We start from the raw sequence: 27391 nt of genomic DNA, 5'->3' as shown, positions 1-27391 counted from the left end.
AGGCGTGTGTTCGGCTTCGGATGTTCGGACCTCAAATCCAGGGCGGAAATGGGACGCCAGCCCCAAGAGCAGAAAATGCAGGCCACTCACACACCTTGACCAAAAAGCAACATCATGAGAACTTGGCAATTGGGGAGCCGGGCTTAAGGGAGAAGAACAAAAAACGATAGATCACACCATGAGAGAGAGCTGAAAAAGAATGAAACACACTACCGTCACTACAAGAAGAAAAGAACAAACCATACCTGCAGTAGCCTCCCATCAGCCAGCCCTCATTACCCCGTCTCTTCCTCTCCCTTACTCATGACGATACATTGAGCCAAAATCACATGAGCCAGTACTTTGTTCCCAATTTGCTTTGCTTTGCTACATGTACGCTTCACGCATTTCAGCGCTACGCTTGCTTGCTCAGTACATCCCATAATCCAAAAAAAAAACCCCCCCCAAAATAGAAAGACCGACCAACTAGGGGAAAGAAAGAAAAAAAGAAAATCTCATGCTAACACATCCCTTGGTTTTCTCTTCTCCAGCCTCCCTTTATGCCAACAGACCAGCTCACTGCTTGAGAGTCCTCTCGTCAGCCTCACACTGCTCCGGCGTCTGCCTCCTCTCCACCCCGACCGTCCATAGCGCCCTCTCCCCCTTGACAAACCTCTTCCTCTTTTGCGTCTTGCCCTCAGTCAGATACCGTATCCTGAACGGCACAGTCTCCGTGACATCATATTCTTCGGACTTGGACTCATCTCCAAATATTTTCAATGCTCTCACCGTGAGCTTGTACCTACCCGCAGGAACGTAGCTTCCATCAGCGAGCCTGCCATCCCAGGCGTACTGCAAGGTCCCGCGGGGGTTGTACCAGCTGGGGAACTCCTCTGGCTGGCCAAGAGTGCGAGTACCAAACACGACCTTGGCGTTCTGCGCTGCTGTCGAACAGTTGGTCAGGGGCACGACGTCGACGCGGATCATGGCGCTACCCATAGCCAGTGTCACCACGAGCTTGGGCATATCGGCGCGGTTGCGGACGGCTGTGATGTTGGATTGTCCAGGTGGGGGCAAGGTGAAGGTCAGATTTGCCGCCACAGGAGAGTTGGTGCTGTCGCGGGCCCGTGCAAGCAGGGTGTTGTCGCTGTTAAGGACAACAACCGAGTGAAGGGAGCCAGCAACACCGAGATAGGGGAGGGAAAGGGCCGAACTGTCGGAGCCGTTGATGGCGATGTAACCAGAATAAACGGGCAACCGCTTCACGTCGAGGCCGGTGGGTGCCGTCGCCTTGACTGTGACGATCCTGCGTTGGCCAGCTCCGAGGGTGAAGGTGGAAGGGGTAAACGCCAGGGAGGCAAAGTTACCCGTCAGCTCAACACTGGGGAGAGAAGCAGGCGTGAGAGCGCCGGGTGAGCTATAAGTGTAGGCAGTAGCGGCACCGACATTGCTCAGAGAGTAAGTGACCGATGACGAACCCGTGTTGGAGACGGTGAATGTTTGAACCGGGTTGAAGTGATCTGTATCGTTGAAAGAAAGGCCAGACGTGCTGAGTAGGGTCGTAGCCTTGGCAGCATCCCATGCCTGCACCAGGCCAGCACCCTGTTGGGGAACAGGAGCCAGATATGGGGAGGATACACCATCCCGGCGGAACAGGTTGGGTTTTGCTGTAGATGACAACAAGTTCTCAATCGTCTTTGGGTCCTTGGTGCCGCGGACGTTCATGACCAGGGCGTAGATGGCCGCCGCCAAGGGGCAAGCCATCGAGGTGCCTGAAAGAACGCCATATGAACCGAGAAGACGAGGGTAGGTTGACAGAATGTAGCCACCAGGGGTGGAGAATTGAGGCTTGGATTCCACTTCAAAGGTAGGACCCCAGCTGGTAAAACTGCTGAGATAACCACCGCTTGTCGGATTGTCAAAGTTGGCGAGGAACTTGGGGGCCGTGGACGGGTTGGCCATGTTGACCAGCACTCTTTTCCCGGATTCCAACGCCTCCACCCACAGCTCGCCCGTACCGGAGGGAATGGTAGCAACAGCCGACAGACCCGGCACTCGCGCTGTCACGCTGAGTGTGCCTGGGACGTTGTTGTAAAAAATGACATACCTGGCTCCCTTCGCAACAGCATTCTCGACCTTTTGCACAAAGGTGCAAGAGCCACGACGGATCAGCACAATGTAGCCAGAGAGATTGGGGGTGGAGGCAGGATAAGGGTCGCATCCGTGAGCCTCATCTGTCGTGTTGTAGTTAACAGTCCATAGTGGGAGGCTGACACTGTTCCAGCTTTGCGGGTCGCCGCCAGTAAAGCCAAAGAACTCGCTTTTGGAATCGATTTGGTAGGTCGCGTTGGCAAGAAGCGCGGGCGTGATGACGTTGTCGACAGACGCAATGGCAGTCACCTGCTTGCCGTTGGCCGCGGTCGAAGCATAAAAGACACCGGCAGCGCCATCATTTCCAGCCGACACAACACATGGCACGCCGTTCTCCACAATTCGTGAGACGACGGCAGCCCAAGGGTCCTCGCTCCAGCCTGATGCACCGCCAATAGAGGCTGTGATGATGTCGCTTCCAGCCTCATATGCCATGTTGTACGCAGCAATCAAGAGGTCATTGCCCACATCGCCCTGGCAGCCAAACACACGGTAGGCGCCCAGCTGCACGCCCTCGGCGGCCCCGACGATACCGTAGGGATTGTTTGACTGAGCAGCAATAATACCCGCAACGTGTGTGCCGTGGCCATTGCAGTTATCAACGGGGTCGTTGTCTGGTCTCGGCTGGTTCGCACCGTTGAACGCATCACCCACTAGATCAGCCCCGTAGGAAACCAAGCAGCCTGGACCAAAGCAACCCCCGAGAGCCGGGTGAGTGTAATCGATCTAGGGCACCCCGATGTTAGCCGGAACCATTGTCCGTCCGTCCACCAAACCAATGGCCCTGAATATCAACTTACACCCGTGTCGATAACGGCAATCTTGATGCCCTTTCCTGTGATTCCTGCCTCCTTGAACTTGTTTACCTGTGTCATCAGGTGCGGCGAGAAGCTGTTGGTGACGTTGCCGCCAAGCTGGCGCTTGACGAGGGCAGCAGCATCGTCGCCCGTCGAAAGAACATCGTGCTGTGGGATCGGGTACCGTCGCACAGGGAAGACTCGCTTGATGGTGGGCAGCTTGGCCACCTTGGCCGCCATTTCTTCGGCATTCTTGGTGTCCTTGAACTGAATCGACGCACCCTTGAACAGTTTGAAGCGCAAGTCTTTGCGAAGTGATGCCCTCCCCCCAAACTTGCGGACAAAAGCATTGGAATCCTGAAGATGAGTTTGTTAGTGTCAGAGCAGAAGCTAGGGAAGCGGCCCGACATGTCTCGAATAGTTGGCTGAGGAAGATGATGCTGCCAACGAACGTCATCTGCATAATGCAGGGCGCACAGTTGCCTTGTATGAACCGGCTTGTGCGCAGCATTATACAACGGACGCCTTGGTGTCGTAGATCCGGGACTGGTTGGTGTATCATACCTGATCATTCTCATACTCAACAATGTATGCACCTGGCAGGACTTCGGGCGTGTCAACCTGTACCGCATTCACTGCAGCTGCCACCGCCAGCAACACAGTCGCGAGATCTAACCGGACCATGTTGCCTTGGTGGTCCCGAATGAGGGGACTGGCGTATAGAAGACGAAACGGGAGGCAGGACGTCTAGACAGGCAGAGGAATGAAGGGATGGCGAGTCGCTCTTCCTCGAAGGCCTGGAACTTGATTTACCAACCTCGGGCTTCCGGCGAGGGCGTCGTCCTCTGGAGGCTGAAGTGGTGCCATGGCTTCGCTATTATATATATGGCCATGACTGAGCGGAGAATTCGTTCGGGAGTGACGAGAGGTCTCATCAGAACCGTTCTCGGGTCTGCTACGGTTCGCTTGCCCATGTCCCATCATGTCGCCCCCCCCCCCCCCAAATGGTCAGGAACGTCAAGTTGAGGTTGCGACCGAATTTACCCAGATTTCTTATCGACAGCACGATTGGAGCATCCCATTGGTCAATCACCTATTGTTGAGAGGATCCGTGACCGGGCGCTGGCAAAAAGAGCGCTGGGTGGTACCGTATTGCCTTGCCAGGGCAGGGCAGCTTGGGCTGCTGCTCTATTATTCCCTTCCCATCTCACAGCGCGAGGAATGCAACCTCGATTGGGCCTCGGGATCTATGGCCAAGCGTTATTAATATGGACGGGAGCAAGGTCCACGGGACTTGAGGTTGCTGAAGAAGGGCCAGGCACGGCATTGCACGGGTAGAGACCATGGCCATCTGCAGAAAGAGCGCAGAGATGTGCAAGGTGCAGCATTTGTTCCATATGACGGAGACAGGGAACCGTCTTGATCAGTCTCCCGTATATTCCGTCCTTTGTGAGTTCCAGGATCCTCCGTGCTCCATAGGTTCTTGGAAGGGTCTTGGGATATCTTGGGGGAGCTCATTCGGAGGCTCAGAGAGGTAGGTGAGAGAATCGAGGGTCCTCTTTTTCCAGGTCCAGTTTTGGCTTGGCGCATCAGAGGTTATCCGTGGGTGCAGATGGGCGGCTTCCATTTTTGGGAGCATGCTTGGCTGGCTTGGAGGGTTGCTCGAAACGACGTTGTGGCGATGGAATCGATCGAGTCTTTCCCAACGGCGTTAACAAGGTGCTACACAGTCGGGAATATTCAGGTTAGCGGCATTGATCCCCTGTCCAGCCACCCACACCCACAGTAGCGCAATGTATGTCTCTCACCATGAGCGAACTGGATCGGGACGACAAGATGCGAGAAGCTGGCAGGGTTGCGGATGCCATCCTCCGGTGGAAGCCATACAAAAAGAGGTTGTCATGACCAAACATTCTGGTGCTGCGCCTCGCTGAAGCATGCACCTCTGCACCTCCCAGCGGTTCCTGCAGATTGCTGCCAGCGCAACGTACGCCGGTTGATGAGGAGAAGCTGGAGAATTGGAACTGCTTGGAGAAGCTGGAGAACTGGAGAAGCTCAAGGAGAGAATGGCGGCGGCCCCCTGGCTGCCTCGTGCCAGCCCTGGCAGCAACCAGGAGGGCACCCCGCATTGCCCCGCACGATCCCCTGCTCCCAGCCATGCATCCACCGGTTCAGGGGCTTCCGAATTGTCGACAACAGTCACACTCACAGTGAAATTTGACAAGACGAGCGCCAACTCCCGTCTCTTTGGGCGATCTGTGGAGTTGAGTATGGTTGCAATTAATCGCCAAATATGAATGTAGTAGGCATGACTCCGTGTGTTTCTCTCCCCCCACCAAGTCTAGGCTGACAGGTAGCATCTCCCATTCCATGTCCATAACATCCTAACCTGCTCATCCTACCAGATTGGGCGCTCTCGGCAGCATGCTTGGAAACGCAGAGAAGAGGGTGTGAAATATGCCGAAGTCGCACGCATCGGGTATATCCTAGCCGTTGCGTATATATTGTCCAGATTGTCACGGTGCTGCCGCTGCCGATACGAGTGCCGGTTCAAGGCCTCATGCTGCCGATCAGGGACTCGATAGTATTGAGTATAGATTGCGATGGTCCTCGGACATATTGCTTGGGTTCCTAGGACAAGTATGTCGACAGTGTCACGAGCACACGGCATGATGGCGAGATCACAGCCGGTTACACCGTCCTAGATGAGACTTGAGAAGTTAGCCTGTTTCCTCCGCTTCGGACATCGAGAGAGCAACGTTCTGGTGGCTTATGCTGCATCGGTGGAACGAGAATGCCTGCCAGTTGGAGCCGGAGGTCTCTTTTGGTCGCCTGTATTGGAAGGTGTAAGCCCAAGTAGCATCACAACAATCCTGAAGCGGCTTGTATATTGAATATACACGCAGACCGTTAATTGCTTGTTTAGGCACATCATTCTCGAGATCTATTGCTCTATTAACCTTATCGTTTGGTTTTATTGCGGCAGCTCACCTACTGTGGTTGTTGTTCGACATGGCGGGATGGTTCAAGAATGAAAGTGGGGGCCATCAGGTTGCCGGCCCCGGGAGATCGCGGGGAACGCGGAGGGGGTGGGGTCTCACGAACCATTGGCATCCAATCAGAGGCCGTTTATTTCCCAGTCAAGCAATTGAATTGCCAAACGGTTTTCTGGAATTTCCATCTCGACCTGTTTGCTGCATCGTCATTTTTTCTTTGGTGAAGGCATTCACGCATTTTGATCCGAGTCAGCCCCCCATACAAGCACGTTTCGGCCACACAACCGCTACTACGCTGCCATTCAGTATATCACAGCGTTAGACCCAAAGATTGCCCACTATGATCTGCCGTACCTGTCTGCGCGCCCGTCTCGCCCAAAGGCTCTCCTCCATCGTCCCGAAGCGAACCCTTTTTGCCGCCACCACCCGCTGCGCACCAGCAATCACTACCAACTTCGCTATTCCCGCTCGCCCCCAACACCAATTCCCACGAATCGCAGCCCATGCACAACGGCTCTACTCGTCAGAGAGCGCAGCTTCCGCCTCCCAGTCCTCAGAGCCCCCTTCAGCTCTTCCCAAACCAGAAGACTTGACAGAAGGAGAAGCACAAGTGTGGGATATACTCGTGGCAGAGTTTGCGCCGACCCAGCTCCTGGTGCAAGACATCTCTGGCGGGTGCGGCTCCATGTACGGCATCGACATTTCTTCTGAGAAGTTCAGGGGGCTGAACATGCTCAAGCAGCAGAGGCTGGTCAACGCCGCGCTGGGGGACTTGGTCAAGGAGTGGCACGGTGTCCAGCTCAAGACCCGGGCGTCTTGAGAAGGTACTATGTGGGCTATACCGAGTTTACTTTATGACTAAGGGAGAGGGAGGGAGGGCGATGATACCCCTGGCTTGATAGGATCACCTGGATAGAATTTGGACAGAACGGGACAAATAGACATGAGAGAATGGGGCAACTGTAGTACTGCCAGCACAAACACGATACACTCTAATCTACATTCGGTTGCAACCGTGACGCGACATAGCCATATCCAAGCAGGGAGCTTAGAGTTTGGATAACCACGGCGTACAAGACAAGGGCATACGAACTTTGTTCACATCTTCTGTCCCACAGGTAAGCTGTACCTCGAGGTTGTGTCTAGTCATCGGTCCGAGAACCATGGAAGTTTGTGTTGCTATGGTCTGTTCCTATGTTCAACAACTTGTACGATAAGAGAGGATTGCTTGGTACCATGATGGTTGTGGTGTCTACAACGCTTCTACTGTTTCACCAAAGTAGTAACACCTTGCCACGTGGAATGCGTTTTGAGTTCTTCTGGACCGTGTTAATCCATGTTGTGTTCCTGCCAAGTTAACTCTGGACTACAACTCTTATCACCTTGTGGATTTCCGAGCCAAAGTTTCGGTGAGGAGGACAAGCTTTGTTCCTCCTGACAAGAGACGACTATGTACTCATGTTCTAGATGCATGTTGCAAAATTCAAGCCGAGTGGATATCGACAGTACAAAGTCATAAACCCAACAACCAGGTGGGCATGTCAACCCAACTTGAACCAATCCAACAAACTGTGCACACTCCTTTACCTCCTATGCCCATTCCCCATACCCGCCCCCATTCAGGCTTTACTGCTGCTGGGAACTTCCACCCAATCCAACCGTAGCCGCCACCTTCCTGATCCTCAGAGGTCTAGGATGCAATCCCGCCAGCTTCCTCCTGCTGCTCTTCTTAGGTAACGGGGGCAGCTGCGGCAGTGGCAATTGATTCAAACTATGCTGTGACTGCGCAACATCCGAGCACACGCTGCTGGACAGCGTGCACACGGAATCGCTCGACGCCATCTTTTGCATGCTCACCTCTAAATCATTGATCGTCTCGTCTCGCTGCTGTTCATATCCGTTTGTCTCACCCATAGACGATACCTTGCTTCGATTACCATCGCCGTGAAGCTGCCCCTCGTGAGGCGGCCACGAAAGGGGTAAAGGTGGCAAGGCTGACTGCGGCGGTGGTGGAGGGGGACGTAACCCGGCGAGGCCGGAGAGAACATCGGGAGCTGACGTGACGGAAACTTCAGTGGATTTAATGTTGTCCGGTGTGGTAACCTCGGTGGACGCGTCTGAGACTTTGCTGCTGGTGTCCCCGATGCTGTCTTCTCCACTGTTGCCGCTGCTGCTCCTGTTGCTGTTGCTGCTTCTTCTGCTGCTTGCATCGTTACTGGCCCAAGCCAAGCCATCTGTTGATGAGGAGCAAATACCGCTCGCCTGTGGCCCGCGGGCTGTCAGGCTGAGGGGCAGAGGTTTGAGATCTTCGACTGAAAACCTGTCGACAGAGCCAAAAGTGTGACAGGAAGGGCGGCGGAATCTGCCACGACGGGTGCTGCCGACTCGGATGGGAATATGGGGATAATGGAATTGCTGGCTGGAGGTCGAGAAGGCACGCAGAGGGGTTGCCTTGGCAAATGAGGATGACGCGCGGAAGTAATGTGATTTTCGAGCCGAGAGAGACCCGATAGATGGCCGGACGGTCACCGGGGTGTAACTGGGTGGTGACACGGTCAAGAGGCTGTCGCAGGATGGTGGAACAGAAAGTTTGGCTTCGGATAAAGCGGGCCTTCCCAAAATTGGGGATGATGGCCTGTTGGCAAGAGTGTTTGATCGCTTCAGCATTGGACACGCTGGAGCCGGAGAAGAAGGGGGCTCTGGCTCGTCTCCCCATGGATGTATGATGGTGCTGGTGTCAATGGCGATGTTGTACCGAACGCCCTCCATGTTCCGGCATGTCGGTGGGGAGTATGAACAACTTCGCAGTATTTGGCTGATGCAATAAATCAGAACCCAACGGGCCTTGCGTGTGTCAGCTTGTGTCAGCTTTTCGTTCTTGTCTGCTTTGGAAGGAAAGAAGACTGCATCTTCTTCGAGCTTCCGATAAGCGACAACAAGTGGATTTGCCATCAGTGAACTCTGCTTGTTGGTGGCCTTGATCAAAGACGCATGATCAACCAATGTTTGTCTAGGTTTCACCTTGTCATTCCTGCTGAGCCATGATAACTTGCGGGTCGCCGGCTTCGGAATCACCTCCGGCACCAAAGGTAGAGGATGGTCCAGCGGCGTGAACTTATTCCGCTCGTCAAATCCATGAACAATCTGTAGAATTGTGCCGCCGGTCTTGAGGTGAGCCAAGGTCGGCATGCTAGTGGTGCAGAGAGTAGTGTCCGCAAGGTGCTGGTACAGGGCGTCCAGGTCCTGATGCATTGTGGCATAGACATCCCGCTCAAATACAAGATATGGTGGCTCAATCGATGCCGGTGGGTATCTTCCTAGCCGTTTTGTAAAGTACGCCGCAAGAAACATTCGAAACCGATCCAAGTGCGAATGCTCTCCTGGGGTGAGTTTCGTCTGGCTTTCTCGGAAGTCGCTTTCTAGAAAGTCTCGAAGCTGTTGACCTGCTCTGCCCAAGTATGTGCTCATTTCAGCCTTGGTTTGTCGTATCAGTTTCCGCGTTTGAGAGCTAATAATCTGTAGCCCAATGTGTCAGACAAACCGATACCCAGCAGCCTTACAAAGATGCTGTCCAAACTCACTTGAAATTCAGGAATGTCACTGAGATGGTCAGACATACCCACACAATGACATAGAGCATCAGTGTATAGATCTTTTAGTCGAAAGTGCTCAGCAAAGTGTACCAAAGCGAGGGCGTGAAAGGGTCGGTTTGACATGTCCAGATAGCCCAGCTCATCTATGTAGCCCAGGATGCTGTCCATGTTATCTTCATCAGGGCAACGATACTCTCTCAAGCTATTCAGCAGACTGATGAGTGCCGACCCGAGGTGCTCACCCACAACAGGCCGACGAAACACCCAGGCAAAGAGGTTGCGAATAGAAATCTGATGGTTCCGAACATCTGGCCTGCCGACAGATATAGGATTTGGGATGTAGAGTTCGACCCTATCACTTGAAATGGCGTCACCCATGAGCTCGTTCACCAGAGCTTCTTCGGCGTCTGACGATGTCCAATCAGGAGTATCTCGCAAAGCATATCTCGCCACCAAGGGGTGGCATTTGGCCGCAAAGAGCACATCAAGATTGACCTTGAACGAGGGACCCCGCCGTGAGATACCTTGCTCGTACAAGTAGACGAGGCAGCTCCCGTCCCTAGACCATAGCTCCGGGTCCTGGAATCCAAGTTAGTAGGATTATCCTCGACCCAGTGCTAGACGCTGATGGAAAAAGTACCCTTCTCAGGCTATCCCAAGCCGTACACCCCTTGGTATCGCCATCCCACCTCTTGAGGTTTGATATTGGGGTTGATGGACGTTCCATAAGCTCTGAGGTGACTATTCACCGGCTCCAAAAGATCCAAGAGGACCACGGAGACTCGGAGCCACAAGTCAACGCACTGCCAGAGGCAGTTCCTGGCTGGAGAAGCCGTCTCTTCGCCGGGTGAGAGATATGTCGGTTATGAGCTCGATGCTGGCCACTTAGCAGCTCTGCCGGCGATGGGATGGCGGAAGCGCGGGGTGCCGGGAGGTGTTTGGTTCACCAGTGCCCCAAGAACGGACGACCAAGAATAAGGTTAGCTGGACGGACGCCAGTTCCGGTGGTAGGTAAACCAGGCGGGTCATTCAGTTCCACTGCTAAAGCAGGTTATGGTGTGATTATGCTGCTGGTAAGATGTGTAAAGTCTGTAAGATATGCCGTCTCTCCAGGACCACTATCGCCATTCATTTAACGTGTTGCTACAGTATGGATGTGATATCTGCTTCACCTTACGGTGAAGCAGATCCACGAGGGGGCCACAGGAAGTAACCTCAGCTTTGCATGACCCAGGGCACATGGGTGTCACCACGATACGCTTGTATCGCACATCCGGATTCGTCTGCGAGGATGAGATATCTCAGCATTCCAAACCGAATGATGCATGATCCTTATCCTGTCTGCAAGCCATGTGCCGCGATCCATCATCGTCTGTTGTTAGGTCCGTAAAAGACGAAAATTAACCGAGTCACGCGCAACTGCAAGTAACTTTGACTGTACTATAAAACAATGGGGATTGATGTTTGAGGACTCCAGGTTGTGGAAGAGGAAGGAGACGGGATGATGTGGCTTGGATGCAAAGGGTTAGGGTTTGGAATGGTGCCACCAAAATTAACTGGCGGCGCGTGTCAACTGCCCATCAAGCGCGTCAAGCTCCCAATTTTTGGAAGCTGCAATTAAACTCCAGCTCGAAAAGGTGCGGGGCCACATGAAGGTGTCCACGCAGCGGCAGCCTCCGACGACTTTTACTTCCCATTTCTTGCTTGTGGCAGTTTTCATATAGTGCTGGGGCGTAATGGCGCCCTTGAATCCATACACGTACATTCAATGTCCCTGCTCCGACTCAGCATCGCTTGGGCGGCCTTCAGACGCAACATCGCCGACCAGTGCCGACGGTGACGAAGAAGATAACGCCTTCGATCCCCGTGCCCCGCGAGCCAACTTCAGTCTTTACCCCCTCGAGTATCTCTTGTACTGCGAAGACTGTCACCAGATTCGCTGCCCTCGCTGTATCACTGAGGAGATTGCGACCTACTTCTGTCCCAGTTGTCTGTTTGAAGTGCCGAGCAGCAACCTTAAGAGTGAGGGCAACAGGTCCGTTCGTCGTCTATGTCTGGTGTTCGGCTTGCCCTTGGTAGGCGTTGCTAATAAGAGATCAATTTCAGATGTACTCGCAGCTGCTTTCAGTGCCCAATATGCATTGGGCCCCTTTCCGTAACGAGCATAGAGGCACCGCCGTCAGACCCAAGTCTACTTGCCCCTGACCGCGCTGGCACACCGCACACGACATACTCGCTGATTTGCTCCTACTGCAGCTGGAGCTCGACCGAAATCTGCATTCAGTTTGACAAGCCGAATAGTATTCACGCTCAGCTCGCCAAAATCCGCAATGGAGGCGCTTCCAGACTCACGGCTAAGGAACGTAAGGAACGGCGTAAGGAGTTGTCCCATCGCGGAGGGGAGGCAGCACTAGCAGCGTCAAGTGAAGCTGCTGCAGGGCAAGATACGGACCTGGAAACACAGTTTGCGAATCTCAAGCTGTTTTATAACAGTCAGCTTGCCGATCCAAACGCGGGAGATAACGGCTTCTCGTCTCTGGGAGATCTCGGCTTTTCGTCGCCGTCCTCGTTGTCACGAATAATGAACCTGTACACGGGCGGAAAGCTCCATGACCCAAGAGCCAAGTCCAAGTTGGGCGCCATGCGCGAAGCCATCACGGCCGACGAAGGCCTACTCGAGACAGACCTCGACGAATCCTCACTGATCACTCAACTCCATCAATCAGATTTTCTCGACACAGCGTCAAGCACCCAAATCTGCTCCCAGCCGCCCAACCTGGGAGAAACTCATCTTTATGGAGCTGCCCGGTTCAACTCGTCTCTGCGGCCAGTTCCCTACCTCTTGCGTACAAAACGCTCCAAGCGCTGCCCTGTCTGCCGTCACATCATCTCCAAGCCCGAAGCCAAAGTCCAGACCACGCGCTTCAGAATCAGGTTGGTAGCAGGCAGCTATATCCCAAGCATCACCATCCGCCGTCTCAACCTCCCGGGGCCTAATGGGCCCGCTGCCCCCGCCATCCTGGGCGATCTCCTCGAGCCTCTCAAGCCGGTGCACTTTGTTCTGACGTTTAAGAACCCGATTTTCGAATCCCTCAAAGTAACCCTCGGTGCCCCGGCCAAAACTCCAGGCAGGTTCCCCAGTAAGGTGACGGTTCTCTGCCCGCAGTTTGACATTGACGCCAACACCGACGTCTGGGATGAGGCGCTCAAGGAAAACGACCGCGAGTCGTCGGGTAGGAGCCGACGCCGGGCGGGGACCGAGAGCCAGTTTCAGGTCGAGGTTGGTAAGATTTGGGAGCGAGGCCGGAATTGGGTTAGTATTATCGTCGAGGTTGTTCCTGCTTCCTTGAAGTTGGAACCAGGTCGGGATGTGTTGAAGCAGGATGAGGATGTGTTGGAGATTCCCATGTTTGTGCGGATCGAATGGGAGGCGGAGGGTGGAGGTGATGATGCTGCTTCTGGAACCGGACGGGACAAGGATCAAAAGGAAAAGAAAGAATTGGCATATTGGTGTGTGCTTGGACTGGGAAGGATCAAACAGGGTTGATGAGAGTGGTCATGGTAGATACCCCCCGTTCTTTCAAACATCATGATGGTAGCTGATACCATAGATCAAGAGTTACTTCGCTACATTTGCCCTTGCTACGAATCAACAAATCGGTAAAGAGATCTAATCAGGCTCCGAACTGCTCCTCGTAGCCAGTCAGGCAATACCGATACCGTACATCATTGTTGTGCAGCTTTGTCAGCGTCTCAGCGAGATTCTCTTTGCTGATTTGGACCTCCTGCACCCAGGTCTTGATCCCCTTGTCAGCCGCCAGCTGCAGCATAGTCAACACCTCCTTCCTGCTCCCCAAGTGCGAGCTTCCAAAGAAACACCCGTTGGTCAAGAATGTCTGGTTCCGGACCTTGATTCCGTCATCCTCTGGCAAACCGACACTGACCCATTTGGCGTGAATATCCAACAAACTCAGATACGCGTCCAGATCAAACCCTTCAAACGAGTTCGCCGTATTGATGATGAGGTCAAAGGTCATCTTATGAGGCACGTTCCAGTCCCTGTCTGACGTGGCCAGAAACCCGTCAGCGCCCATGGCTTTGGCATCAGCTTCCTTGCTGTGCGTGCGGGAGATGGCCCAGACTTCGGCGCCGAGGGCCTTGGCGAACAGGAGACCCAGATGGCCGATGCCGCCGAGCCCGACGATGCCTACTTTCTTGCCGGGGCCGCAGCCATTACGGACGAGGGGGGAGTAGGCGGTCAAGCCGGCGCAGAGCATAGGGGCAGCAACGGTAGAGGGGAGAGCGTCGGGGATGGGGAAGACCCTTGGGACGAGATGTCAGTATGCGCCTTTCCAGAGTCAAATCGTGGAAGGGTGACCATACCAGTGCTCGTGTGTTCTCACATGGCTGGAGTAGCCACCTTGGGAGACGATGCCTGTGTCGGGCCATTTGGCGCCGTACGTATCCAGCTGTTTTTGGCAGTAGGTTTCGTTATCGTTTTTACATTGTCGGCAGTCGAGGCAAGAATAACTTTGAGCTCCGACACCGACGCGCTGGCCTTCTTTAATAAGAGACACCTTTGATCCCACGCGGATAGCAGTGCCTATTATTTCTATTCATCCCTCATGTCAGCGAGCTGAAGGGACCGTGCATAAACAGGCGAAATCGTCATGAAAAGCCATACCGTGACCAACTGCAAGAGGGAAATGCTGCTCTCCCCAGCCGCCACTGATGGTATGGACATCACTCCCGCACACACCACAAGCCTCAATCTTGATATCCACATCGTAATCGCCAAATGGCTTCGGTTGGAACTCGTTCTTGTGGAACTCGGTCCAGGTCTCTGGTCCATTCACCTGGAACCCGGTGAAGGTCTCGGGATATGGCATGTTGGCAGGTAGTAGACAGCGACGTGGGAAACGGCAAGGCAAGGACGCTTGATTCTTCTCTTGTAAAGCACGGAGTCCCTCACAAGATAACAACACAATAGTGACAGCGGCCACCCCGCCTTTTATTCAGTCACCCTCCTGGGTTGATCGAGACATGATCTGAGGGGTAAACCCCAACTTCTCTTACCACCCCTGACTGAGGGACGGATATTATCCAGACCCGTCCAGCGGTGCAACAGAACCAATTAAGCCGGACTTCCACCTGCATGGAACTGTTCTTCCCGAGCTGCTGGAAGTTGGTAGGCAAAACTTCATGGAGTCAACACCCACCTCATTCCGACCAATGCCGTGTTATTCGTCGTTCCCCTCTGACTCCACCGTGCTCCGCCACGACGTCGCTCAAAGCGTGACAGCGCTTGGTAAGGTCCAAAGAATACCCCCACGCTGCCGTCGCACCCACAGTTGGTATTCTGACGGATGACGATTTTCCCACAAATCACAGAGCGAGGTTCCGAGACTGGGCTGGCATACGTCGGGAGAACATGTTCGTCGAGGCGAGCGCATAGGAGGCGGTAGAATGGAGATTCAGGCACCGTTGAATATTTCGATTCCCAGATCCCCATATCAGACTCCGTAGAGCCTCATCATGCCTACCCGCTTTGTCGATCTTGAAAGACGCAAAGATGGGCAGCACTCAGGGCACATGGAAGACCGACGGGCCAAGAGTCCTGCGCTTCGCTTGCGATCTGACAATGGGGCATCATTTTGCGGCTCCTGATGCTTTGCCGCGTCTTCCATGGTCGTGCAATTATGCTGCCTTCGCTGATTTCGTCCCTTTCGTCGACGAGAAACCAATGCCGGCCAAGAACGCGATTCTCATGGTTGCCCCAAGACACACAAACGGAATGTTCCCAATATCAATGGCGTTCCAGTTGAAGATGTCCCAGTAGATCTGCACGCCCAGCTGCTTGACCGTATACAGGTGGCCGAGGTCGCCAACGAGAAGGCAGAAAAGGACGGTCCTCCACACGACGATATCAGATGTAGCTCTGAGCACAAGAGCTTCGTTGATAGCAAAGAAGAAATACAGGTTCCCAAGCTGAGACAGTACAATCGATGTGCTTGTCGGGATCGGCGAAGCGGCAGAGGCGGCGTGAGTGAGCCTGAGGTAGGTCTCTTGGTCGAAAAAGGCAAAATATGCGCCAACGAGCGCCGAGATAGGTTCGACAAGGAGGAAAAAGAATCGGTAGAGAAAAGGAAGTGAAAACCCGCCCTTCTTTGGAGCTTTAGGCGCAGGGGCCGTTGATTGAGTTGAGGCGGCCATTGTTACTTTAGGCATCGACACTCGGTAATGTCTGCCCCCCGAAAAGGTGATTGGGGATGTTGTGGGGATTGCAGCTGACGGGTGGTCCAAGCTTCGAGCTCTGGCCATCTGCCTGGCAGAATTCATGGTGGGGCAACAGACAGTTCACCGCCTGCTAATATTGCCAATCAGGCCCACCGAAAATTCTCCAGGGCTTTCAAACCCTATCCGCCAAGGCCTGGCCAATCCATTTTCCATCAACCACTTTGACAACCTCGCAGCGAGCCCATCTCGAGACTTCTTCGGAACCCGACCATCGACGACAACGGCCAAAATGTCTACCCCTCAGCTCAGCAAGATCGCGGCTAACAGCCCTTCGCACTCCAAGCCCTCTGAGCTTGAGCAGGCCATCGCTGGCGCTCTCTACGACCTCGAGAGCAACACTGCTGACCTCAAGGCTGCCCTCCGCCCTCTGCAGTTCACTTCTGCTCGCGAGGTGAGACCACACTGAACTCAAATGATCTGACAGACGAACCAAACACCCGGACATCCTGTTCCACCGACGTCGCGAACCTCGAAACACATTTTCGCCGCGCGTCGGGCAGTCGCACTATTTGGGGAGATTGATATCACAATGGGAAAACGGGCGAGGGCGAGTGTTGCGACGCTCCAGTCCAGCGCCGGCCCTCTCTATGTCCGCTGGCCCTGACATCAATGACATCCATACCACAGCGCGGAATAGGACGGGAAGCGGTCCATGGATTGCACTGTCATCCAGGAGCTCGCATGCTGACTTGGATCTGAAATAGATCGAGGTTGGCCACGGCAAGAAGGCTATTGTCATCTTTGTCCCCGTTCCTTCTCTGCAGGGTTTCCACCGTGTCCAGCAGCGGTAAGTCTTGCCTCTGATGTTTCCGTTGTCAACGACAACATTGTTGCTGACTTGGCCATCCAGCTTGACCCGTGAGCTCGAGAAGAAGTTCTCCGACCGCCACGTCCTCATCCTCGCTGCTCGCCGCATTCTCCCCCGCCCCAAGCGCTCCACCCGCTCCCGCAACCTCCAGAAGCAGAAGCGTCCCCGTTCCCGCACTCTTACCGCTGTCCACGATGCTATCCTGACCGACCTCGTCTACCCCGTCGAGATCGTCGGCAAGCGTATCCGCACCAAAGAGGACGGCTCCAAGACCCTCAAGGTCATCCTTGACGAGAAGGAGCGCGGCGGTGTTGACTACAGACTCGACACCTACTCCGAGGTTTACAAGCGCCTCACCGGCCGTGGTGTCATCTTCGAGTTCCCCCAGACCGGCTCCGCCGAGTACTAGAGGTCTCGTTAACTGGAGCTTGTTCAATGGGGAGTCATAAGGGTCTTTGATTTGGGTTTGACATTCGGGTTTCGGGTCGGGTGCACTGCATGCATGGCAGCCAAAATGGGATGGCGTCTTAGCTAGCTTGGGGTAAATACAAGCTTGATTCATATGGTCCAATACCCCCAACCCCAGAAATACAAGCCTGGTATGAAGTACTTTTCAAAGTGCTGTTTTGGTGACAATAGTGTGAGCGTGATATTGGTTCGTGGCTTGCGCTGAAGGTGCGCATCGCGATTGGAACAACTTCGTCCGACGCAGAGAAGCTGAACATGCATATTGATCGACCTATCACTTCTGTGGCGGCCTCGCTATTTGTCCCGTGATATGAAAATGCACTTCTTGACATGCATCCGTACGGGCCTCATCCGTTCTTCCTGGCGTTGCATTCCTCGGGTCGGGTAACGTTCGGCCCTCCATGTGTTTGGGAAGCATCAATTTTGAAGTGATGTCTAGCGGTACCTTGTCCGCCAGTGGAGTTCAACCGTTGGCCCTGTTTTTCTAGAGTCTGGGCGGAAGGGCAGAAAACAAAGAAGAGAACCACATGGTCAAGAGCAACAAGGCATTGTTTGATGATGTAGGCCCGTCCCATCACCTCTTTATCATTGAGAGAAACTGGAGCAGTGATGTCATGAGTTTCGAAGATGGTGTCGTCGGGTGCGCCAGGTGGTTGGTCCCCATATGGGTGATCAGCTGACGCACTAATAATACCACCACCACCCCTGAGCTTCAACCATCCACGATTCCAACCGTGCACCCCCTTGTCAAACGCCTTCTCGGCAGGTGTTGGAATTCGAGAATAAATGCATATATAAGCAGCAAATCCCCACTGTTTCTGGGGTTGATTTCTCTTTCGGCTCTTGTTTTCTTCTCCCAAAAGAGTCGCTCTCTCAACTCGCAACACCACACACGTCAAAACACCCAAGGTTCAACCCCGCGGGTATGTGTGTGTGTGTGTGTTACATGTTATTCATGATCCAATAACACAACTCATCAATTCCAAATTTATTCAACATGACTATTCTAGAATCCCCCCATTCTATCGTGAAGACGGCACCCCACAGCAGGCCTCTCAAACTCGCCATCCTGCTCAACTCATACCGTTCACCCTTCATCCACGAGATTAGGGACTCGTACATTCGCTCCCTCTCCCAGGTCACCCACCACCCGGGCACTCAACTCTCTTTTTTCTACCCGGCCGATAACTACAAGCAGGAGAACGACCTGCCTGATTTAAGCCGGGACAACTACGACTTGATCGTAATCGGGGGCGGAAACGCCGACCCGAGGAAGAGGCACGCGTGGATCTTGAGGGTTCACAAGTTCATTCTTGACACGGTCAAGAACTACCCGCGGCAGAAAATTTGCGGGATATGCTGGGGACACCAGACGATTGGGATGCTGTTTGGTGGCGAGGTGATTGATATGGAACATCCCGAGCTGGGGGTGACCGAGGCGGCTCTAACGCCGCTGGGGCAGAAGTTTTTTGGTTCGAGGGATCATCACCATCATCATCAACAGCAGCACCGGGCCAGCACCTCGCATGGAAAGGTGGGGAAGAAGGTTTTGAGTCTTCAGCAGCATCACCGTCGCGCGCTTGGCACGGCACCAAAGGGGTTTCACGAATTGTTGGTTGACAACCAGGCTTTTGTCAGCCAGAATAACGCGATTCTAACCTTTCAGGGTCATCCTGAAAAGGATGCTCGGTGTGCCAAGTTGAGGGTGGGGGATGCGGTTAGGTGGTATAGCCTTGGGAAAAACAGTGTGAGCGAAGGGGAGACCGGGTCGTCAGAGTCTGAAGAGGAAGAAAGGGTGACGATGTTGGGGAAGATCCAGAAGGATATGGAAAGGCAGCACGATGGAGTGGAGGTTTGGGGCAGGGTGTTGGATTGGGTTAGGGAGGGGAGTTCTGGGGCGGGTCATGAAATTCTCCATGGAGGCGGTGTACATTTGTGAGACGGCGTTATAGGGCATAGCATGAGTCTGAAATTTGCATGCATTTCAAGCGACATGTAGGACATTTACGATAGTTCTGCTTGAGCCAGGAATATGAGCGTATTCCGAGTTCCAAAGAGGACACAATCATGTGTCCACGACAATCCATGTGCGTGATGTTAAATGGACAATTTGAAAAGCACAAAGCCCATAGGTCATCTTTGATTTTGTCCATGGCTGTCTCAACTCAAGTGTCGTGACTTGAAAAACTACGAAATATAATTTCGAATGTACCGTTACTGCTAAACGGACAGTTCAATCGGTGGCATCAGGATAAGAGTGCCATTGAAAAACTGCTTTACAGGAATCCGAACAGACATAATCTGTGCCGTAGGCTCCTCAATATATTTTCTCCTCTCTCTACCTATGTATCGTTCTGTGCTAATTGCACAGGTTGTAACCGTGGGGGACTACCACAATTCAACCCTCACGCATAGCCACGACATGTCGGAAGAAACGATCTCAGTATGACCCGGCTGAAGCAAAGACCCGATGTGACGGGTGTAGGTACGGAGTGTGACTCTGCATCATGTTACGTACATGTTGCGTACCTACTTACCACACCCTCTATCAACAGTGCCAGCAAACTTACCTATCCGCCCGGCAGTGCTCGCAGCGTAACAAGCTGACAACTTTATGGGTGAATTTGCATACCTAGGTATGGTCAGAAAACACTGGATAAGTTTTTCAACCGCCTTGTTCTTTTCTTTTCTTCTCTTCTCTTGTTTTTGTTTTGTTTTGTTTTATGATCAACATGATTACACAACATCACGTGGTAATCATGATGACACTAACCTTTAAGCCCCCTAGAGTTGCTGAGGGCGATCATACAGGGAGAGTATCGCCATGCTGATGGCTTGGTGTTCCGGGCGGTTCCCAATACAACAAATTACTCAGACTCGAAGGACATTTATGAGCGAAAGTCGCGGATCGATATGTGATTTTGAATGTTGATGCGGTTGTCTCACGATGCTCCCTGCCCAAGACATTTGATCTCACATGTTCTCGATTGTCTCATGACTGATATCTATCGGGGTTTGATGCGGACTTTGAGTGGTACGTGTGCAACCTGATGGAATCTTTCAGAGTAGGTATGTCCAGGTGTTTAACAGGCTTGGGATGCCTGCACTACTCCAGCACGCGGATTTGTCGAGCAACAGGTCAGAGTAGGTTGCCTTTGTCATGGTCAACTCGGAGAAATTCTGAAACTGAACATGGCGAACGCCGGTGGTTTACTTGACCGGCGAAGAGGTCAACCAGTTGGAATCAATATAAGGTACCCGAGGTATGATTGTTCAAGCAACACAGGCCGTCATGCAGAGTGACTCTCTTGACTGCCTGATGCCCAAGATGCAAAGACTGGAGACAACCCAAGGTAGCTGTGAGATGTTGTACGGCTTCGACCGGCTGTCCCCTCTTCTGTTGCACCCGAGTTAATAAGGATCGCGGTGTTACCAAGGTGACAGTAGCTGGAAGAGTATAGGCAGCACTACTTTCTGTTGGATGGAGATATCGGCATACAACCTGAGCAGGTTTCGTGGGAACCTAACAAAACGGCGGGAAGCCGAGTTTGTCCGTCCCGATGCACCTCGTACCGCCTTGCAGATAATCAGGGCTGCTGCATCGAGCATGAGGCTGAGTGGTTGGGTGGATATGGACCGCAGTCCACACGAGAGTGTGTGTGTGGGAGAATCCAAGGGTCTCCCACACGGGAGGGACCCTTGATCGGCCATAAAGACCTCGCTTCCATGGCGATCGGCGGTGCGAAGCTCGGAGCTTAAGAATGATAATTCTATAACTCGATGCTATTCCGGGCCGTGTTGATGATACTTCTGATACGCGCAGTAGGTGATGTGGTGATGAGCTTGGGATGCCTACACTACCTAGAGCCTCGTGATCCCCTAAATCAAAAAACGGGATCTTGAGGAGTGGCTGCCATGCTGCCTTTTGAAGGCAACTGACTGTAGTGTACACAAATCTGAGAGCCCATGAGACCCAAGGAGGGGTTCTTCCCACCCTCCTTCGGCACACAAGCCCCGCCCACCAAAATAGAAGCGATAGGTCGACATACCCTGAACTATCTCCATGTACATGCTGTTTTGATGGTTTGAGTCAGCACAGCGGCATCGTGGAGGCCATCTTTAGACAGCGGCGGCACCTTCTTATCGGTTGTGACCACATGGAGTTTTGAAACGTGGAGGCCAGAAAATGGATTTCTCGCTCCCAAGGCCGGTTGTTGATCACGAAATGCCGGGGCTCTGCTCCACTGGAGGCGGGGTGCAACAGGGCAATCCTGGATAGGCATCCCCTATTGAGTTCATGGTGGCAACTTTAGAACAACACGCCTCACCTTATTGTTCTAGAATGAACCGATGTACTCACCAACATCTTGTTGGCTGTCTCGGCCTCTGTTGGTAACCTCGTGTCCCGTCTCAAGCTCTGTCACTTTCCATTGTTCAACATCTCCATGAGGTAGTACAAACCTGGAGGGGAACCCAACCTGCAAACTGTGGGGGTGGGCGACGACCAAAGCAGCAGGCAGGCAGGCGGGGAACGTGCACCCTGCAGCTCCAGGTTCCATTCCAGGATCCACTTCGATCCCACTGGAACTCGAGTGTCCAAGCTCCGACTCGGTTCCACTCACAGTTGAGTCCTGTCTTTGCCTTCACACACACTTCCTCCGAGGAACTGATTCCATCCCGAGTCCAGTTGGATGTCGACAACACGAGAACCCGGTGGGATGGCCCGGCCACGAATTCGCCCCGGCACGCCCGGCTAGCAGCAGTGCTCATGAAGCAGGGCAACCTAGAAGTCGGCAACGCCACCATTCCCGCCTCAGTCAGCAGTGTCGGCCACCCGACATGACATCCCACCCGCCCCTCCGTGTTCCTCTCGAAACGCATCCGGGCGGCGCCTGACTGTTGAATCCCGGAGGAGGAAGTGCACTTTTCCCCATGGCCAACCAATGCCTGTCAAGAGGCAAATCATACAGAGTCACCCCATGGCACCCTTGGCCACTCTGGTGGGGCACATTGCTGCTTCTGAATGGCGGCATCTTTGATACCTCACTACTCACCCACAGCAGCTCCGTCGGTGAGTGGTCGTGGTGGTGTAGACCCTTGCTTGGCTCGTCTTGTACCTGTGGGACTTGTCGTGATCTGGATGTGTCCGCTGCTTCAGCCAGACGCAAGGCTGCCGTGTGCCTGCTCACTTGTCGAGGGCGTCCGAGGGGTATATACTGGACACCGCTGAGCTCTCATCCCATTCCTTCTTCTCCTCGACCTTCTCGAAGGATGCCCGCCTCGAATTCCGTCTGAACAATCTCAACAATACCATGGTATCGGAGACTTTGCCTTTGAGACCGTCTCCCCATCCTTTGTCCCAACAGTGAGTTCCATTGAACCCTTGGCTTTCAGCTTCCCCCATCTCGGCCATGGACCGGAGTGTCGATCGCATCTAGAACGCCCCCTTTTGGCTGGTGCCGCCACCGCACTGGCCGGCCTTCCACCGCTCAGGGGTACAAGCCGCACCGCTCTTTATCAGCCAGTCTTTGTTTAAAGATTGCTTATCGGATATTTTTGTGCCTCTTGCTGACGGATACCTCGTTATCAAGCAGAGATTAATTGCGTCTTATAAACCCCCCAGGCTGGGCCGGTGTTGGTCATATTGACGACCTACCTATCTTGGACTTGCAACAGGTTCTCTCCGAGCCTTGTCAAGCTCCTCCTACATTCTCTCAAGATTTTCTCCCTTTAGAGGCCGAGGCTTGCACTTCGTTTCTCCCGTCGACGCCCTCGACATATCTGCCCATCATGCATGGCTACTCGTCTTCCTCGGAGACGGACGACTACTATAGCTACCGCAAGCACAAGGCAACGGTTCCTGCCACCACGACCACCAACGACGCCAACAAGAAGAAGAAGAAACGCAAGGTGCCTCCTCAGCAGAGAATCAACCGGATATGGAAACGCTTCAGCGACAAGCGGTTCAACAAGGCGGTAGCAGTCTTGCCCTTCGACCCGGTTCTCCCTCCGTCGATTTCTGAGCGATCCAACGAGCTTCTCAGTGCTGGGTACGAACGCGCTGCTTCTGAATGTAGGCGGAAAGTCCAGAAGATCATCCAAGAATGCCGAAGGGTGAATATGCGATATCGGGATCCTGGGTGGGATCTGGTAGGTGTTCTTCCTTGTTCAGATCTGCCATAGCACATGCTGATATCTTTGATTAGGACTGGGATCTCAAGATGGAAAAGGGGCATACTCTCAACACCCTAGGACGCACCAAATACGACCTCAGCATGTCGACCATGCTCAACCCCAGCTCCGTTGTTCCCAAGGCCGTCAAGCGAGTCCACGAGATCTTCGAGAAGCCGACCTTCATGGCCAATCTCAGCGGAAACGACGTCAAGCAGGGTAGTCTTGGCGACTGCTGGTTGATGGCTAGTTTCTCGGGACTGGCCAATGTGGAGGATGGTATCAAGCGCATCTGCGTCGAGTACGATACCCGCATTGGCATCTACGGCTTTGTCTTCTACAGAGGTAAAATTCTTTGCTCTTGATTGTCCGGCCTGCCCTACAGTCTGACTAACAACCCCATCAGATGGCGAGTGGATCTACTCTATCATCGACGACAAGCTCTTTCTCAAGTCGCCTTGCTGGGACTCTCCTAGCATGCAGCGCGATCTCTTGCAGCAAATTGACCGCGAGGACGTCGAAAGAGTTTACCGACAGACGTATCAAACAGGCTCAAAAGCCCTGTTCTTTGCTCAATGCAAGGATCAGAACGAAACCTGGGTGCCGCTCATCGAGAAGGCATATGCCAAAGCACACGGTGATTACGCCTCCTTGGCTGGTGGCTGGATCGGTGAGGGATTGGAAGACCTCTCGGGAGGTGTCACCACCGAGCTTCTTGCATCTGACATCTTGGATCTTGACGGATTCTGGGAGAACGAACTCAGCCGAGTCAACGAGGAGTTTCTCTTTGGCTGCAGCACTGGTCTTCTCGACGGCGGCTACGGCGATCGTGACGGCATCTCAGAAGGCCACGCATACGTCGTGATGGAAGCTCGCACCCTCAAGAATGGTACTCGCCTTCTCAAACTCAGAAATCCCTGGGGTAAGACCAAGAAGGGTATCTGGGAAGGCGCGTGGTCTGATGGCTCAAAGGAGTGGACCACCGAGGTACAGGAAGAACTGGGCCACCATTTCGGCAGCGACAGCGTCTTCTGGATCTCGTACGAGGACCTGCTTCGCAAGTACCAGCATTTCGACCGGACTCGCCTGTTCCGCGAGAAAGACTGGCGCTGCTGTCAGAGATGGATCGGCGTCGAGGTGCCGTGGAAGCCTCAGTACAACGAAAAGTTCCACATCAAGTTGACAAAGGAGTCTCCTCTTGTCATTGTTCTGAGTCAGCTCGACAACCGCTACTTCAAGGGACTTCATGGCCAGTACTCATTCCGCCTGCAATTCCGACTGCACGAGCAAGACCGACCAGACCCGGAAGACTACATTGTCCGTAGCCATGGAAACTATCTCATGGATCGTTCTGTCTCTATTGAACTCCCGTCCATGCTGCCTGGAAACTACAGCGTGTTCATCAGCGTCGTTGGCGAGCGAGATTCTGAGGCCTTGAGCATTGAGGAGGTTGTCAAGCGCGAGTGCAAGAAGCGCGTCGAGAATGAGAAGCTCGCCCAGGTTGGCTATGCCTATGATCTGGCTCACAGCAAAGCCGCTGCCCATCTGGAAGCTGTCAAGAAGCTTCGTAAGAAGGCAGACCAGAAGAAGGCCAGCGAGGCTCGTGTCAAGGAGCGCCGCAAGAATTGGGAAAAGCGTCACCTTAACCGGGAGATCACCAAGAAGCAAGGCCGCAAGAACAACAAGAAGCTCGAGGCTAAGCAAGCTGCCCGTGAGGCTAAGAAGCGCGCGGAAGAGGAGCTGAAGCCCAAGGATGCTGGCGTTCAGACTGACATCGCCCCGAAGGAGGAAAAGCCTGTCGAGGCCAGGGCTACTGATGTTCCCAAGACAGACGAGTCCAAGGATGCAAAGTCTGATGACAAGACCCCCGGCTCCAAGATCGAGGGGCGGGACACACAGAAGAAGGAAGCCGACAAAGCGGCCGAGGATCCAGCCAAGGCCGAGACGGAGCCCAAGAGAGAAGACAGCACGCCGGTAGTAGTAGATGATGCCAAGAGTTCCGACGAAGAAGGTGAAGACACCCCGCTCGCCACTCCCTCTGAGACTCCTTCTCTCGAGAAGACGGAACACGAAGCTTCTGGACTATCTGGGGACGAGACCGAGAGGACGCCTGACGAGAAGAAGGAGGCCACCGAGACTTCAAAAGACAAGGCTGACGACAAAGCAGAAGACAAGACCAAGGACAAGGATCAAGCCAAGGGTGAGGACAATCCTGAGCAGCCCAAGGATGAAGATGCCGAAACACCGTCTGCAGCTACCTCGGAGTCTTCGGGCACTCCACAACTCACCCCCAAGAGCGATGCTGCCACCCCTGATACGGACAAGGCCAAGCCCAAGGATGAAGACAAGGCTGCAGCTGCGGCCTCGTCTCCCACTTCTACTGGATCCCCTCCCCCGCCACCGGCCACTTCCAACCCTTCCCCACCACCTCCCGTGCAGCAAAAGAAGCCGCCCCACATGTACGTGACCTCAGATGGCGAGTCGAGCGCCTCCCCGGTCGAAGACTGGGAAGCGCTTTACAGCAGCGACGACATGACGCGCAAGCCGCGCATGGCCGCCCCGCCCCCTGCTGGTCAAGCCGTCGTCAGCAAGTATCGGGACGAAACAGAGGATGAGAACGAGCCCGATCCATGGAATGCCATTTGCGTGGTCGGCCTCAGAGTCTACTCCAAGGATGAAAATCTGGAGCTTCGTGTGGTTATGGAAGGCGGTGAGCTTGGTGAGGGTGGTATGGGTGAGAAGGGCGGAGTCGACCTGGATAACGCCCAGGCCAATGCTGGTGGCGCCCGGAGCACCAAGATTCACAGGGACGAAGAGAGTGAGAAGGAGGAGGCGGCATATGAAGGCGATAGCGAGGTAGAGAAGAGGAAGAAGAAGGAGAAGAGAAAGAAAAAGGGAAAGAAGAGCAGCGGAAGTGAGAGCAGCAGTGGGAGCAGCAGCGAGAGCGGTGAGGAAGAGCAGAGCCAGAAGGACAAGAAGAAGGAGGACGATGGAATGGCTAAATATCCAGTAATTGTACAGAAGGGTAAGGGTGAGGAAGAGTACGAGACTGCGGTGGAGTCACAGCTGGAGAACTGAGTGATTGATGACTTGACATGCATAGCGAAGGAGCGTTAGAAGAGGAGGAGATACAGGTTTTGACTGTGTGCATTTTGGCAGCTGGGGGTTCAGGCAGGACTTGGCACACCCGGATCGTATATGTGGGTGTAAGGAGATGCGTGGCGTATGGGAGATGGGGTGCTTTTTGTTTTCCCTTTCTTTGTGATACTCCGCTTGTTTTCGTTAGTGATTCTATTGTTTGCATGAAATTGTATATATATATTTGCTCATCAGAATCCTTCAACTTCATCCTCATGGTCTTATTGCAACAATACAGCTACCCTTTGCCGTATGCAACATGTGTGGTATTAATGTTCAAAAGCATCATATTGGTACATGAGGTATCACCGAAAACAAAGGAGCCGCCTTGCCATTAACCCCCTTTCGCTTCCTGTCTCGTCAAGATTCCTGTGAAGTTACCAACATTTTACTGCGTCTTCAACCCCTTTCCGACACCATTTGCAACGGGTCGCCCCGACCGGCCCGTCTGCTGACCAGCAAAGCGGACATATGCATACCCAGCAGCAGCGATGATACCCAGGATGACAATGTTGCCTGCGTAGGAAATCGTCAGCTTTCTTACCGGGCAGATGGGCGCGGGAGGAAAAGACAAGAAAGGAGACTTACCGGCAAGGAACCTGCCCACGCCGCCTACGACGTCAAACACACCCTTGAAGATGTCGCCGATGAAGATGAAGAAGCCGTTGAAGAGGCTGAGGATGCCGGAGACAAAGGAGTTGGTGATGGCGAAGACGGTGTGGAAGAGGGAGGAGAAGAGCTCGAGGAAGGAGGAGATGAGGTCGGTGATGGCGCTGGTGATGGCCATTTTTGCGGTTGTTTAGGTAGGTTGTTGTAGTATTTGGTTGGTGATAGTCAGTTATGGTGTTGAGGGGCTGGACCGCGTGTAAGTTACGAGCTGGATGTGGCTGGTGTTTATCTGTGGAGAAAGTCTTGGACAATGGCTCCAGACAAGACGAACCGGTTGGTCTTTATAGAGACCTACGACGGGGCTGTTCAACCCGCTGTCGTGGG

The 27391-nt window shown here is 53.6% G+C and overlaps 12 protein-coding genes across 12 annotated transcripts; 5 read left to right on the top strand and 7 right to left on the bottom strand.

Annotated features, from left to right (window-relative positions):
* Positions 1-124: 124 nt before the first annotated feature.
* Positions 125-3611, bottom strand: QC763_704520 (uncharacterized protein; the record flags this gene model as incomplete). Its single annotated transcript, XM_062915454.1, has 3 exons — positions 125-2856; positions 2931-3284; positions 3492-3611. The coding sequence occupies 3 exons, from the start codon at positions 3609-3611 to the stop codon at positions 556-558; spliced, it is 2775 nt and encodes a 924-aa protein (XP_062761150.1). The 3' UTR covers positions 125-555.
* A 912-nt stretch (positions 3612-4523) lies between these two features.
* On the bottom strand, positions 4524-5086 carry QC763_0113900 (uncharacterized protein; the record flags this gene model as incomplete). Its single annotated transcript, XM_062906514.1, has 2 exons — positions 4524-4649; positions 4736-5086. The coding sequence occupies 2 exons, from the start codon at positions 5084-5086 to the stop codon at positions 4524-4526; spliced, it is 477 nt and encodes a 158-aa protein (XP_062761149.1).
* Positions 5087-5647: 561 nt separating this feature from the next.
* On the bottom strand, positions 5648-6807 carry QC763_0113880 (uncharacterized protein; the record flags this gene model as incomplete). Its single annotated transcript, XM_062906513.1, has 2 exons — positions 5923-6807; positions 5648-5871 (listed from the first exon to the last, which is right to left on the bottom strand). Exons 1-2 carry the CDS (start codon positions 5939-5941, stop codon positions 5648-5650), a joined length of 243 nt encoding a protein of 80 aa, XP_062761147.1. The 5' UTR covers positions 5942-6807.
* QC763_704530 (uncharacterized protein) lies at positions 6264-6743 on the top strand (the record flags this gene model as incomplete). The annotated part of the gene is made up of 1 exon (XM_062915455.1): positions 6264-6743. One exon carries the CDS (start codon positions 6264-6266, stop codon positions 6741-6743), a length of 480 nt encoding a protein of 159 aa, XP_062761148.1.
* A 375-nt stretch (positions 6808-7182) lies between the features above and the next one.
* Positions 7183-10986, bottom strand: QC763_704540 (uncharacterized protein). Its single transcript, XM_062915456.1, has 3 exons — positions 10157-10986; positions 9505-10095; positions 7183-9439 (listed from the first exon to the last, which is right to left on the bottom strand). The coding sequence occupies exons 1-3, from the start codon at positions 10241-10243 to the stop codon at positions 7550-7552; spliced, it is 2568 nt and encodes an 855-aa protein (XP_062761146.1). The 5' UTR covers positions 10244-10986; the 3' UTR covers positions 7183-7549.
* A 132-nt stretch (positions 10987-11118) lies between these two features.
* On the top strand, positions 11119-13063 carry QC763_704550 (uncharacterized protein; the record flags this gene model as incomplete). The annotated part of the gene is made up of 2 exons (XM_062915457.1): positions 11119-11551; positions 11623-13063. The coding sequence occupies exons 1-2, from the start codon at positions 11253-11255 to the stop codon at positions 13061-13063; spliced, it is 1740 nt and encodes a 579-aa protein (XP_062761145.1). The 5' UTR covers positions 11119-11252.
* A 23-nt stretch (positions 13064-13086) lies between these two features.
* On the bottom strand, positions 13087-14405 carry QC763_704560 (uncharacterized protein; the record flags this gene model as incomplete). The annotated part of the gene is made up of 3 exons (XM_062915458.1): positions 13087-13839; positions 13900-14128; positions 14201-14405. The coding sequence occupies 3 exons, from the start codon at positions 14403-14405 to the stop codon at positions 13191-13193; spliced, it is 1083 nt and encodes a 360-aa protein (XP_062761144.1). The 3' UTR covers positions 13087-13190.
* An 808-nt stretch (positions 14406-15213) lies between these two features.
* On the bottom strand, positions 15214-15729 carry QC763_704570 (uncharacterized protein; the record flags this gene model as incomplete). Its single annotated transcript, XM_062915459.1, has 1 exon — positions 15214-15729. The coding sequence occupies one exon, from the start codon at positions 15727-15729 to the stop codon at positions 15214-15216; it is 516 nt and encodes a 171-aa protein (XP_062761143.1).
* Positions 15730-15853: 124 nt separating this feature from the next.
* On the top strand, positions 15854-17326 carry RPS7A (ribosomal protein S7A; the record flags this gene model as incomplete). The annotated part of the gene is made up of 3 exons (XM_062915460.1): positions 15854-16204; positions 16518-16600; positions 16664-17326. 3 exons carry the CDS (start codon positions 15854-15856, stop codon positions 17028-17030), a joined length of 801 nt encoding a protein of 266 aa, XP_062761142.1. The 3' UTR covers positions 17031-17326.
* Positions 17327-18086: 760 nt separating this feature from the next.
* QC763_704590 (uncharacterized protein) lies at positions 18087-19028 on the top strand (the record flags this gene model as incomplete). Its single annotated transcript, XM_062915461.1, has 1 exon — positions 18087-19028. The coding sequence occupies one exon, from the start codon at positions 18087-18089 to the stop codon at positions 19026-19028; it is 942 nt and encodes a 313-aa protein (XP_062761141.1).
* A 2376-nt stretch (positions 19029-21404) lies between these two features.
* Positions 21405-26656, top strand: QC763_704600 (uncharacterized protein). Its single transcript, XM_062915462.1, has 5 exons — positions 21405-21802; positions 21833-22454; positions 22684-23239; positions 23296-23605; positions 23667-26656. Exons 3-5 carry the CDS (start codon positions 22880-22882, stop codon positions 26336-26338), a joined length of 3342 nt encoding a protein of 1113 aa, XP_062761140.1. The 5' UTR covers positions 21405-21802; positions 21833-22454; positions 22684-22879; the 3' UTR covers positions 26339-26656.
* On the bottom strand, positions 26646-27185 carry QC763_704610 (uncharacterized protein; the record flags this gene model as incomplete). The annotated part of the gene is made up of 2 exons (XM_062915463.1): positions 26646-26914; positions 26987-27185. The coding sequence occupies 2 exons, from the start codon at positions 27183-27185 to the stop codon at positions 26787-26789; spliced, it is 327 nt and encodes a 108-aa protein (XP_062761139.1). The 3' UTR covers positions 26646-26786.
* Positions 27186-27391: the final 206 nt, after the last annotated feature.

The sequence above is a fragment of the Podospora pseudopauciseta genome (assembly GCF_035222475.1).
Source record: "Podospora pseudopauciseta strain CBS 411.78 chromosome 7 map unlocalized CBS411.78m_7.2, whole genome shotgun sequence".
Classification (NCBI taxonomy): domain Eukaryota; kingdom Fungi; phylum Ascomycota; class Sordariomycetes; order Sordariales; family Podosporaceae; genus Podospora; species Podospora pseudopauciseta.
This window is presented reverse-complemented; position numbering and strand designations above follow the sequence as displayed.